Source organism: Danio aesculapii, chromosome 7, assembly GCF_903798145.1.
Source record: "Danio aesculapii chromosome 7, fDanAes4.1, whole genome shotgun sequence".
Lineage (NCBI taxonomy): Eukaryota > Metazoa > Chordata > Actinopteri > Cypriniformes > Danionidae > Danio > Danio aesculapii.
In genome coordinates, this window is record NC_079441.1 from 25,597,245 (window position 1) to 25,611,210 (window position 13,966).

The 13,966-nt window shown below is 36.2% G+C and overlaps 1 protein-coding gene across 18 annotated transcripts in view; it reads left to right on the forward strand.

Moving 5' to 3' along the window:
* plekha7b (pleckstrin homology domain containing, family A member 7b) overlaps nucleotides 1-13,966 on the forward strand; it is a 192,801-nt gene that overhangs the window by 109,292 nt on the left and 69,543 nt on the right. For 17 of the 18 annotated variants that reach the window (XM_056461435.1, XM_056461432.1, XM_056461438.1 and 14 more), the window contains 3 exons: nucleotides 2,079-2,183; nucleotides 4,175-4,247; nucleotides 4,641-4,741. In XM_056461435.1, the coding sequence (XP_056317410.1) occupies nucleotides 2,079-2,183; nucleotides 4,175-4,247; nucleotides 4,641-4,741 (279 nt within the window). Of the gene's footprint in view, nucleotides 1-2,078; nucleotides 2,184-4,174; nucleotides 4,248-4,640; nucleotides 4,742-11,718; nucleotides 11,805-13,966 lie in introns of those variants that run through there. The other variant, XM_056461448.1, reaches the window with a different exon arrangement.

The following is a 13,966-nucleotide window of genomic DNA, read 5'->3' on the forward strand; positions in this document are numbered from 1 at the left end:
GCATCTTTAGTAAGGGCTAAACTTCATCATCATTCTTATCTTCAGGCAGTTCTTGACTCATTGGTCTCTTGTTAGCTCAGCAACAGCCCCAATGGATCTTTTTTCCTTAGATCTCCTCTGGAAATGGGAATGTAGAGACTCAGACAATTCCCCCTATCAGAGTGTGATTTTGACACATTGAAGTTTTAATGGCCTGCCTTGACACACATTGGCTACTGTGTCTGATACTGGCCTGTCAATGACAGCACTGTGTCAGCATCATATGAGCTTTCGCAAACCAATCGATCGGCCTCAAAGGCCCCTCGCTGGGAATTAACAGGCTTGTGGTGTGCATGTTCTGAATTTGTTCTTTTTGAAAGAATAGTTTATCCCCCAAAATAATGAATAAATAAATAAATAAAAATCTGTCATGATTTACACTTGTTCCAAACCTGTTTGAGTTTGAATTCTTCTCTTTGGTTGAGCTTCAGTAACTCATATAGATCCACACAGAATCTGCACCTGCAGAAAACCCCAGATTTTTTGCCCATTATTGAGTCTATTAGTTTACTTACAGCTGCAATCAGAATTATTAAACCCCCTTTGAATTTTTTTCTTTTTTAAATATTTTCCAAATTATGTTTAACAGAGCAAAGAAATGCTCATATCTGATAATATTTTTCTTCTGGAGAAAGTCTTATTTGTTTTATTTCGGCTAGAATAAAAGCAGTTTTTAATTTTTTTTAGAAAACATTTTACGGTCAGAATTATTAGCCCCTTTAAGCCATATATTTTTTTCCGAAAGTCAACAGAACAAACCATTATTATACAATAACTTGCCTAATTACCCTAACTTGCCTAGTTAACCTAGTTAAGCCTTTTACTGTCACTTTAAGCTGTATAGAAGTGTCTTGAAAAAATATCTAGTCAAATATTATTTACTGTCATCATGACAAAGATAAAATAAATCAGTTATTAGAAATGAGTTATTAAAACTGTTATGTTTAGAAATGTGTTAAAAAAATCTCTCCGTTAAACAGAAGTTGGGGAAAACGTGGGTGGGGGTGGGGGGGTGGGGGGGTGCTAATAATTCTGATTGCAACTGTATGTATTTGTGTGTAAATAAATATTTATTCAGTTTTTATATTAATTTCTATAATAATATTGAATCATATGCCTTTTTTAAAATATAATTTATGTACAGTGAAGTTTGTGTTGTATTATTTTAGTAGATATTTTACATAAGGCACTTAATTTGTTTACCAAACAAGTGGTTCTAATTGCTTTTGCACTTTAAATCTTTAATAAAAGTTAAAGAGTTGTTATTTTTTAGTTCATGTGTTAAATTATTATACTCTCAAAATCATTCTACATAAATCTGATGTAAAATGTCCAAAGATTCTGTCTGGCCCTACTCATAACCATCTGATTACAATATGTTTTGTAAATGGGTAAATAAGTAAAACTGGTTTGAAATCTACGTAGACCCAGGGCCGCCAACCTGATTTCACCAAGTAGGACATGTTCCTAGATTAACATCTGTGTTGATCCTGGAACAACATTCCAATCAGGCAATAAGAATTAAAGTATACGTTTACCATTTACAGTTTAGACTTACGGTTAGGTTTATACACTTCTAGATGATTGTTGTCCAACTATTATTCCCCTCTGATTTTTTGGAATAATTTACAGTTGGGTTTATGGTTAGGGAATAGGGATGGATTACATTTTTGAGCAAAAATGATGTTCCAGGATCAACATATATGTTAATCCAGGATCGCATGGTACTTAGCAAAATCATGATGTGCGACCAAGGGCTCTGTGTCCCAGGACAGAGTATATATTTAAGGTTGTAGTTATACATGTCAGACTGATTGTAAATGTTCTTCGAGAATGTGATATCAAATGATCAATTAAGCTTTTAAACTTTTAAACTCAATTAAACTTCAACTCAGCTACATATAAGGATTAATAAAAGCAGCACACTAGGTTACTGTGAACATTAATAAAGCTCTAACTTGATTGACATTGATATAATGTGGCCCCAAAATGATGAAATGAAAACAAGTGGATGTCTTTTTTCCTTTTAAATACCACAGAATCTGAAACCCAGTGGGAAGGTGCATTGCTTTGGCAAGCGTGACCATTCCATCAAAAGGAACCCTAATGTCCCGGTGGTGGTGAGAGGATGGCTCTACAAACAGGTGCGGCCCTCAGAAGTACATTACAGAGTCTGATTTTGATCTAAACTAAAAGGTGCTTAAATGTTAGAGTACATCCTAAATACGGTAGGCCTTTATAACACACTAAGACCCACAGTCACAGTAAACTGATTGATAGTTTTATTTAACATAGCATATTAAATAAATATTCTGTATGAAGGAGGAACCTCTATTTAAATGCTGCATATGCAGTGCATCCGGAAAGTATTCATAGCGCTTTTCTACATTTTTTTTATGTTACAGCCTTATTTCAAAATAGATTAAATTCATTTATTTCCTCAAAATTCTACACACAATACCCCATAATGACAATGTGAAAAAAGAGTTTTTAAAATTGTTGCAAATTTATTAAAAATAAAAAACCTGAAAAATCACATGTACAGAAGTATTCACAGCCTTTGCTCAATACTTTGTTGATGCAGCTTTGGCAGCAATTACAGCTTTAAGTCTTTTTGAATATATTGCCACAAGCTTGGCACATTCTTTGCAGTACCTCTCAAGCTCCATCAGGTTGGATGGGAAATGACGGTAAACAGCCATTTTCAGATCTCTCCAGAGATGTTCAATAGGATTTAGGTCTGGGCTCTGGCTGGGCCACTCAAGGACATTCACAGAGCTGTTGTAAATCCACTCCATTTATATTTTGGCGGTGTGCTTTGGGTCATTGTCCTGCTGGAAGATGAACCGTCGCCCCAGTCTGAGGTCAAGAGCACTCTTTAGCAGGTTTTCATTCAGGATGTCTCTGTACATTGCTGCATTTATATTTCCCTCTATCCTGACTAGTCTTCCAGTTGCTGCTGCTGAAAAACATCCCCACAGCATGATGCTGCCACCACCATGCTTCACTGTAGGGATGGTATTAGCCTGGTGATGAGCGGTGCCTGGTTTTCTCCAAACGTAACACCTAGCATTCACTCCAAAGAGTTAAATTTTAGTCTCATCAGACCAGAGGATTTTGTTTCTTATGGTCTAAGAGTGGCTTCCGTCTGTCCAATCTACCATACAGGCCTGATTGGTGGATTGCTGCACAGATGGTTGCCCTACTTTAAGGTTCTCCTCTCTCCACAGAAGAATGCGGGAGCTCAGACAGAGTGGCCATCGGGTTATTTATCACCTCCCTGACTAAGGCCCTTCTCCCTGATCACTCAGCTTAGATGGCCGGTTAGCTCTAGGAAGAGTCCTGGTGGTTCCAAACATCTCCCACCTATGGAGGATGGAGGCTACTGTGCTCATTGGCACTTTTTAGAGCAGCAGAAATTTTTCTGTAACTTTCTCTAGCCTTGTGCCTCGAGACACTCCTGTCTCTGAAATCTACAGACATTTCCTTTGTCTTCATGCTTGGTTTGTGCTTTAACATGCACTGTCAACCCTGGGACCTTATATAGACAGGTGTACGCCTTTTCAAATCATGTGCTAACAACTGAATTTACCACAGGTGAACTCCAGTTAAGCTGCTGAAACATCTCTAGAATGATCAGTGGAAACAGAATGTACCTGAGCTCAATTAAGAGCTTTACGACAAAGGTTGTGAATACTTTATGTGATTTATTTTTTATTAGCTTTTTTATTTTTAATGAATTTGCAACAATTTCAAAAATCTTTTTTCACATTGTCATTATGGGGTATTGTGTGTAGAATTTTGAGTAAATAAATAAATTTAATCCATTCTGGAATAAGGCTGTAAGATAAAAAAATGTGGAAAAAGTAAAGCACTATGAATACTTTCCGAATGCACTGTATTGATTTGAAATAACAGATGATGCCTGGATTGTTTTTATATAATTATAAATGTTTGCGTCTAAAGTATAATAATATTCAAGTTATGAATGAATTCCAAAGTTGATGATTAGTGTAAAAATGGCTAACATTGGCTTCAAAATGTAGCTTTTTATCTTAAAATGTACTTTATTAGATTATACATACATTTGAAACTAATACTGTGAATTTAAATATTATTCTTTATCCACCCTCAGGACAGCTCAGGCATGAGACTGTGGAAGAGGAAATGGTTTGTGTTGTCTGATTACTGCTTGTTTTATTATAAAGGTGAGTTATAATACTCCACTTAAATTAGCTGTAGTTATCTAAAACAGGTCTCTGATTCTTTTGCTCCATAATCACATTTTTTTCATAAGTAAATCACTCCATTTCTGTAACAAATTATTATGAGTGCCTATAATAAAAATAAAATAATAGCAGATTTTTCATCTGCCATTTTTGTTAATGCTGCTTGCAACAAAATAGCAATTAAATAGTTTTGTTTGTTACCACTGTTCACGTTAAGTAATGCATAATTTTTTAATTATCTCATTGGAAAAGTGGAATATCATTTGCTTGCTGCCATTTCTTGCTGTTTAAGAGTGAATTAATCACATCATTATTCAGCTGTAACTAACCATTTTCAGGCATTTTCTTCTAACATCTGTCCTTTATTCACAGATAGTCGAGAGGAGACTGTTTTGGGCAGTATACCTCTGCCCAGCTATGTTATTTCTCCCGTGGGACCCGAGGATCACATCAGCCGCAAGTATGCCTTCAAGGTAAGAACGTTATGATAATCTGCAGTTCATAATGTTGGTCAGTTCCTGTGTGTAGGCTCACCTTCATTGGCTTCGCCCCTCAGGAAGTCTGTGTCATGTGGCTTATTATCGGTGTTGGTGTGTGGGCAGCTGTCAAGGAGAACTGATTAATGTGCCAGCCGTTTGGCGCTTCACTCTGCCCTCCTCTGACCACACTGATCACTAGCTGTGCTTTCTCACAAACCCATAAAGCAATCAACTAAATATACATTTGTTAACTAATAGCATTGCATTCCTATACTGAGTTTCTAATACAATATGGGCTAAAAGTGATGTCTGGCCTTCAATATAACATAATACATATTTATGTTATCTTAATTCAGATTTTCTAATCATTTAGTTGTATTTAAATATTTGAATGGTTTCCATTTTGATAACACATGGAAACATGCTAGTTAAATACAACAGAATACCAATGAAATACAGGGCTCTATTCTAACGATCTAGGTGCAAAGTCTAAAGTGCATGGCACAAAAGCATTAAGGGCGTCTCCGAATCCACTTTTGCTATTTTAAGAATGGAAAAATACAGTTTGTTCTGCAGTGCATGGTCTAACAGGGGTGTGCTTATTTCTTTTAATGAGTTATGGGTGTTTTGAGCATAATGTGCAATAAAGCAATCACAGTTTCATCTCCCATTCTCTTTAGGAGTTTGTTGCATCACCCCATGGCACATTTGCTGTTTACATGGCGGACTTTGTAAGTGGAAAAATTGAATGCTTCACTAGCAAGAAAACAGTTAAACAGACCATCTGCATGAGGATAAAGAATGAGCCTCCTCCATTCGGCCTCTTTACTTTCTCTTTACTTTTGCTCTTTACTATACTCCTTAACTTTCGTGGATAAGGAAACGGTGGAAATTCTCTCCACTGGAGACATCCATTAGCCTACATGTTTAATTTAGTTTAAGCGCAAAGATTTATTTTAAAATGTAGTTCTAATTTTCAGCTAACTAATAAACGAGCAATAATAATGAAGTGGTTTGAGTTATATTCAAAGACACGTCCTATTCTTATGCCCCATATGGTGACGCATAGGTCTTCAAAACTGCTTTTAGTCGATCAATGATGCAGTCTCAGTTCCTCAAAATAGCAACACACCAACAATGCGCCCTAACACACCACCTTTTTAGACCGGAACACCCATGAGTCCAAAGTGGCACAAATGGATTTGCTATTTATACAACGTGGCGCAAAATGGGAAAATTAGTGTATGATAGGGCCCAGAGTATGATAGTCTTTGTGTGCTCATTTCTTTTTTCACAAATTCTTTGCATAGTAAAATTCGATCTATATTTTGTGGTTAAGCAAAAGCAACACCTTAACCCTGTTAAGCCTAATCCCCAATGTGTTTGTCATAATTTGACGGTTTAATTAAACTTGTAGCAAATACTGTGCAAAGGCCCCCCAGACATCACTTTTGGCTGTTGTTGCTGTATACATTATTTCCATGGAGAGAAAAGGCCATCAGACCAGAGATATTTAATTTGCTACAAAGGGGATTATATTAAAACTGATATTTCTGACTGTAGACTTTGATTGAAGGTGCCACGTTCAAAGCGTCTGTTGAGGAAGTAGCTGATGTATGAAAAATAATAGCTGATGTATGCAAACATAACCTGTGACAGTAAATTATATTTTATGAAAGACCTTTATATTGTATGCTTAGTATTGTTAAATAGCCTACAGTTAAGTTAATGAACTACTTGCCAATAAATATTTAAGTAATGTAATATATACTATAATATAAATTATAATACAATAAATTACATTTATTAAATGTTGTTTTTAATAACATTGCTGATAGCACCACATTTTGGGTTATGTGTAGCAGCATGCTTTAATTGTGATAAAGCACTGTATGCCATTGCCTCTTGTGACTTATTTCTTAAAGAGTTTCTTTTATGCCCTTTCTGCAAGATATAATAAGTCTCAGGTGTCCCTAAAATGTCTCTGTGTAGTTTCAGCTCAGAATACCTCGTGGATTATTTATTATATCATGCTGCAAATGGCCATTTTTAGATAACATGGCTTTTTTCACTCATGCCTCAGTTACATCAGCAACAACAAACTTTATCAGTTTAAACGCCTGAGGCAGACGCTGCGTCATGTGCACATTAAACACTGAGGGTTTTGCATCAGCTGTCAAACACACACAAGGTTTTGTCAAAAACACAGAAAAGTTCACATTTAGTTGACTCTTTGAATGTAAACTGTTGTGGAAGAAATGTGTATTAGTATGTTAGATCTGTGAATCAACACCTGTTGCACATAGGATCCTCTCAGGCATGCCTTTGGGGCATTAATTATTTCAGTTTTGGATATTTTGATGTGCAATATTTTAGAAGAAATAATCTGAAAAATAATGGATTTTGTTTAAGGGATTACAGAAGTATTTCTTCTCTTTGGAGTGGACTTTGTAGATTGCTTTAAAGCCGGGACATACCAAGCCGACGGTTTGCTGTTGTGCAGCATCGGGACATCAGTTGAGGATCTATCAGGCTAGTTTGTTAGATGTTTCACATGTCGTCTCACATCTGGCACATGAAAGTGAGAGTTCGCCTGATTCAGCATGTAGAATCAATGTTGTTCGTTAATGAAAGAGAGAGCAATTTGATTGGCTGTTCAGCTACGAGTTGGAGAGCAAGAACAAAAACTGAATTGATGAAACTAAGCAAACACCACAATTCAAGAGGAAACGCAAAGCATTTATTAAAAATGAGCAAACAATGTAGATTATCTGACATTTGCAGCGATATGGAAATATATATCCTCTAAAGCAAGCTTTGAACATTTATTCTTTACTTCAAAAACTGATATTTGCTGTTTGTTCAAGCTACTTATTTAAAATGAGCTGAAACAGCACAATTCTAGAGTTTTTTGGGACAAGTTAACTGTTTTATGTTCAATCCACTTAAATTTGTAAAAACTAATCATTTTATGTTTAACTAATTGCTTTATGTTGTCCCAACACAAATCAATTGTGTGGAACCCAGCAGTTTTTACAGTCTTGTTTTCTGTTTGGTGTTGTCGTCTGGTGTGTTCATACTAATTTTTTTAATCCAGATGGGACCATACGCATCTACAACACAACAGTTTTGATTGCTAACAGTTCTTTGACATTGGCTTGGTGTGTCTCGGGCTTTCAATCACAAACGGCAACATTACAAAGTAAAGGAAGTTGTAAATATAAAAGCATAACAGAATCTTTTTACATTTGAAACCAGTCTCTTGTTAACTGGAATTGATCCAACTGATGTCTATCAACATAATTCTGTCGTCACTGAAGCTGCTGTTTGCACACAGTAATTCACTTTGAGCTTCCACACAATCCATTCAACAAGTTTTTCACGTACCTCTTCTATTTCAGAAGGCAGCTATTAGGAATATCATTATAATAATCCATCTCTGAGTGAGACCAGGCTTCCATTGAGCCTGACAGACCAATGTTTTCTGTGGTCTGGTGGACAGTGAAATTATATTAAGAAAGCAGAATATCCCAGAAGGCTTAGGACCATTTACATTACATGCCATACTGGAAAATCTATTTCTTAATGAAGTGGAGGACAACAGTTTTTTTTTTTTTTGCCTTAAATTCACTGATAACTAACCTCTAACTTTAGATTTGCACCAAGCTCTTTGCATTTTGTGTGCAATTTACCTTGGTCTCCTCCTGAAGCAAAGCGCCTGTTCTGAAGAACAATACTCCAGGAATGTTTGATCCCATTGCAGCAGCCCATTCATTTCCTTCCCTATGGATAAACGGTGCTTCGTTCAAACTCCATTACCCTGCCTGTATTCCCCGGCTCTGGAATTTGTTTGACTGTTGTGCCGGCAGGCAGATTAATTATACATCTTCTCTATTTCTAATATCCTCCCTTGTACTTGCCCTACAGTCTGTGATGTACCAGAGCAAGGTGAGAGGCCTTGTTCTCTCATTGGCGCTCTGGGTGTTAATTAGCAGGTTGTTAGTTAGGAGATCTCCATCAGTGAAACTACCCAGCAGCTATTTGAACATCTGGCTGCTTTATTTTCATGTGAATTAAAGCCCAGGGTATGCTGTTTGTCTTGTTTTTTTAAATTCTAACTGGCTTCTCTTAGTCAGCGTTTAATTAGCTTGTCTGTGTACAGTATGCAAAAGTAGTTTTCATTTAGGTTTTCTGTAATATTACAAACGTTTCTTTTTATAAATATTAAGTCTTTAGTAAGGTTAAATATGAATAAACAGCTATTACTTTGTACAGGAAAAAGATTAGACAGAACAAATGACTATTATGAGAATCAACATTTTGTTCATAAAATCAAAGGCCCTGTTTCTGCCTGGTTTTCAGTGATCCAATCACAAGTGGTCACCTGAGACTCATCATAATATATAAAAAGAACTATATCTGAAATAAACTCTTATAACCTTAAATAGTGCACTATTTGAGGGAGCAACCATTTCAAGTGGTGTCTGAAACCATTCGTTTAAGTCATGATATATGGAATACTGTTTCCAACTCCAAGCTGCAATTCATTTGAATTGAGAAAATAACATATATAACACATTAACAACACATTAACTCATATAGCACATTAAAGTGAATTTTATATGAAATTATGGTGTACACAACAGTTTCTGGACTTCCTGCATCACCAATATTTTAACAATTTCTAAAAAAATCTATCACTTTCTGGCTTGATATTAGGCATGGTCATATATATATTGTGATTGTGATTTTCGAAAGTATTACATTGCTTTGTAAATGTGTATTATTGCCATTTGTTGAGCCTTCCCATAAAGTTTGATAGAGCTAAAAGCCGCTTGACATGATGTTACACTTAAAAAGTGGATAGTAGAAATTCTGAAATGCACTCAATCAACCACTGAGTGCACAACAAAATCAAGTGTACAACTCATGAAAATACACATAACGCACTGTGAGAATTTGTGCACCAAATGAATTATCGTGTCTGACAACAAGATGTAATCCATAGCATATTAAGATCAGTGTAAGTTTAATGAAATATTTAAAGGGGTGGTCCACTGCGATATCATATTTTAAACTTTAGTTTGTGTGTAATGTAGCTGTGTGAACATAACATCTTTTGAGTGTAAGACGCTCAAAGTTCAATACAAAGGGAGACATTGGCTTTTACAGAGTTAGCTTAGCAAAGTGTACAGCGAACGAAGTTTGGGGACTACAAAAAATACATTCGGGTTAATGAAGTCATAAACCCTTCATGTTATACGCAGCAATTGGGCGTGGCCAGAGGCACTGTAATGTTATAGCAGAGAAAGCTAAAATGCCGTCCAAACGCTGCTGTTTACACAGTGCTTGTTTTGCTTCTGTATTTGGGCTTCCAAAGAACATGACACAAAGAGAGAAGTGCTTACAGTTTATTTTAATTACGTTCCAGAGAATTATAAAAAATATATAGCTAGCATTTGATAAAGGACAGCTTTCAGAATCTCTCCCAGTTCAGTGCTGGATTCAGCTCAAAACTCCTCAAAGAAGAAGCAGCTCAAACCATAACAGACAAAGCTGTGAGCCACAACCTGTAAGTATTTTTATCTGTTAAAAAAATACATGCGTATTTTCTAGCGTTAATGGTATGTTGTAGCAAGGATGTAAACAATGTTAACAACAGGACATTTCATATTTATCTGACAAACCCCTGTAAACACCCACATATTTCCCCAGCACTGCAGTGTCTCTCCATGAGGCTGCTTTCCCTGCAGTCTACGTCTCAGATAACGAACTCACAAAAGATATGTGAACGTTTTATCTTACTTACACATGCTTTTTTCGAATATATGTGAAAGACACTTTCAGATTTTATTTTAGAGAGCATTCGTAAGGTTCAGCTGTGTCCTCTTCATTGTCTGTTTGATTCAGGCTCAAACTGATACGGCTACACTGACTGATAGTATTTGCACAACAGAGGCACAGCGCGTGATAGTAGAGGCCTGGTGCTTCCTGGTGATGTGAAGCTTAGCAGCGAAATACAGCACATTATGCTAGTTGACCAATCAGAGCCTTCTAAGGGCAGGCCTTTGGAGGAACAAGAAAATATGATTGTCGTTTTCATGTTAGCTGGGTAGCAGTATATAATTAAAGTAAGATTTATGAAAAATAACGTAATTGTTTTACAAATGAAGCATGAGCAAACATTGATTTGCATCTTATATACGCAACCAAGCCTTATAAATACTCTCTGGATCACCCCTGTAGAGTTTTATTAAAAAAATAAAATATTTAATTGAAGTAACTTTTGGATACTCGTATGTTTTTACTTATATTTTCAACTTCTTGATCAGACACTTTGATAGTCATTTAACACTTAACAACCTTCTCATTAGCAATAAAACAATGTAATTTGGTATCTGACACACATTGTCATAAACAATGTCATGTTTGCATTTAAAATAACATTACTGAGCAAATGACACTTAATAACAGTTATCACAAGCTTGCATAAAATCTCACTAATATGTTAAATTAACTTTATGTTCAAATGAATTAGCACTGGAGTCTTTAATGATTCTCATTCTTGATTTTTGGTCATTTTAGAATACAAAAGTTGGCATTATTGTCAAGAAAAGTCACATCAGAGACGATGTGTGAACACTTATTTGTTTTCAAGCAAGCACAGAGCAACCGATGGTACTCTGTTTCAGTTGATTAATTTATTCAGCCACAGTGGTTAAATGTTTTGATGTTTAGTAATCATCTATTCCTTTTCTCTGGAGTGTTGTACTTCTGCTCTCCCAGTGGTGTAATTCTGCTTAGCTTTGCTGCCTCTAATGCTAATTGCGTTTCAGCTCACCCGGCTTACAGTATCTGACGATATTTCACAACCAGGGACATTTCAACACATTTTTCACATAGGCCGTGGTCCACCTCCCACTGTTTTTTTTTTTTGCACAACTCACTCTGATTCTCTCATTCCTATCGGCCTATTGCTTCCTGTTGTGACCTGCTGCATTATGGGAGCTGAACCAGTGGATGGGCCGTCTCCTGAGTCAGCCTCTTGCATGAATAGGTATTTTAATTTCCATTCATTACTATCCGCGGATCACCACTCCATCACCATTCCGTGTATGGCATTCTCCTAGGCAGATGAAAAATGCACATAGTCCGTGTGCATTGATGTGTTTCAGCATGCATGCGATTTCATTCCGCTTCCACGGGAACAGGCAATGCCAGCTTGGCGATCCAGTCGTCATATTCATCTCCCTGATGGGAATATTGGATATGGATAAATGTCCTTATGAACGTGTGAATCTCCGAGTAATGATGAGGATTGTTGCAGACTGGCATTGCTCGATTCCTCTTCTATTACACTTCATCATTTCCATCAGTAGTTGCAGTGTTGGTTATCATCATTCACACATTGCTCCACTCTCATTGGCTGCTCGAGGATTTCTATTCTCATCAGTACTGTGAATTATAATATATAAATTGCTTCTGTTGTTGAGTTGTTTTTATAGTGACATTATTCTTGTATTTAAAGTACTGTATATAAGTTTGGGGCTAGTAATGTTGGAATGTGTATAAAAGATGTCTTGCTTATCACTGTTGTATTAATTGGATTAAAATAGATTCTATAAGAACAGTTTTTGCTGTAACTTATGATCAATTTATTGCGTCATTGCTAAATAAAAGCTTTAAATAAAAATGTAGATCTTTTTAAACAAAGAAACTAACTAACGGAACAAAACAAAAAGGACTGGCCCCAAACTTTTTGTACAGTATTAAAACACTGTTTTGTTATGTTTGTGTTTAGCTAATTGTCAGATTGTGGCAAAATAATTGGTCATCAAGTTGCAATTTAACGTAAATATACACTCACCGGCCACTTTATTAGGTACTTTATTAGGTACACCTTACTACTAGTAACGGCTTGGACCCCCTTTTGCCTTCAGAACTGTCTTAATCCTTCATGGCATAGATTCAACAAGGTACTGGAAATATTCATCAGAGTTTTTGGTCCATATTGACATGATAGCGTCACTCAGTTGCTGCAGATTTGTTGGCTGCACATCCATGATGTGAATCTCTCATTTCACATCCCAAAGGATTAGGATTGAGATCTGGTAACTGTGGAGGTCATTTGAGTATAGTGAACTCATGTTCAAGAAACGGAGATGATTCGCAATTTATGACATGGCACAATGTCCTGATGGAAGTAGCCATCAGAAGATGGGTACACTGTGGTTTTAAAGAAGTGGACATGGTCAGCAACAATACTCAGGTAGGCTGTGGCGTTGACACGATGCTTAATTGGTACTAATGGGCCCAAAGTGTGCCATGAAAATATCCCCGACACAATTACACCACCTCTACTAGCCTGAACCGTTGATACAAGGCAGGATGGCTCCATGCTTTCATGTTGTTGATGCCAAATTCTGACCCTACCATCTGAATGTCGCAGCAGAAATCAAGACTCATTAGACCTTCCAATCATCTATTGTCCAATTTTGGTGAGCCTGTATGAGTTGTAGCCTCAGTTTCCTATTCTAAGATGACAGGAGTGGCAGGTCTACCTAATAAAATGGCCGGTGAGTGTATGTATAGGGTATTGTGCTATTTAACTTATTTAAACTTAATTATCAATTATCAAATATTTTGATATGCCATATAATAATTTCCATTATAATTAATGTTACTGAATATTTAGCCATCATTTGTGGCTTACATTTAAAAACAAATTTTTACATTTATTTATTTATGTTGCATTGCACATATGTTTCATGCACATTTTCACAACCTGCAGGGAATAGATATTACATTGTAAATAACACAGTATATTCCTCTAACCTCTAAAGTGGTTGAGTGATGGAGCAAATTCCTCTGATTAATTACTGCATATCCCTCTTAGAGGGATAACCCTGAATGAAAGCCCAAGACTAGATGAGTAATCTGAGGTCATTAACTTCTTAAAGACGACAATGTGAGAAGAATATATATCAGCAGGCATGCTTTCCTGTAGTTGATGATACTTAATGTGTAAAAACAGGCACCAAAATCACTAGCTCAGGTTTTGTCTCCTATTTCTCTGTGACACATGTTTGCATTTATTTAACTTTATGATTTCTTTATGATTTCTCATCTTTTGTGCATTTTGTTAGGAATTTACTTGTACATTTATTTTTACATATACATGTTTGTGCATGTAAGTGATTCTGCTGTTAAGTAATAGGT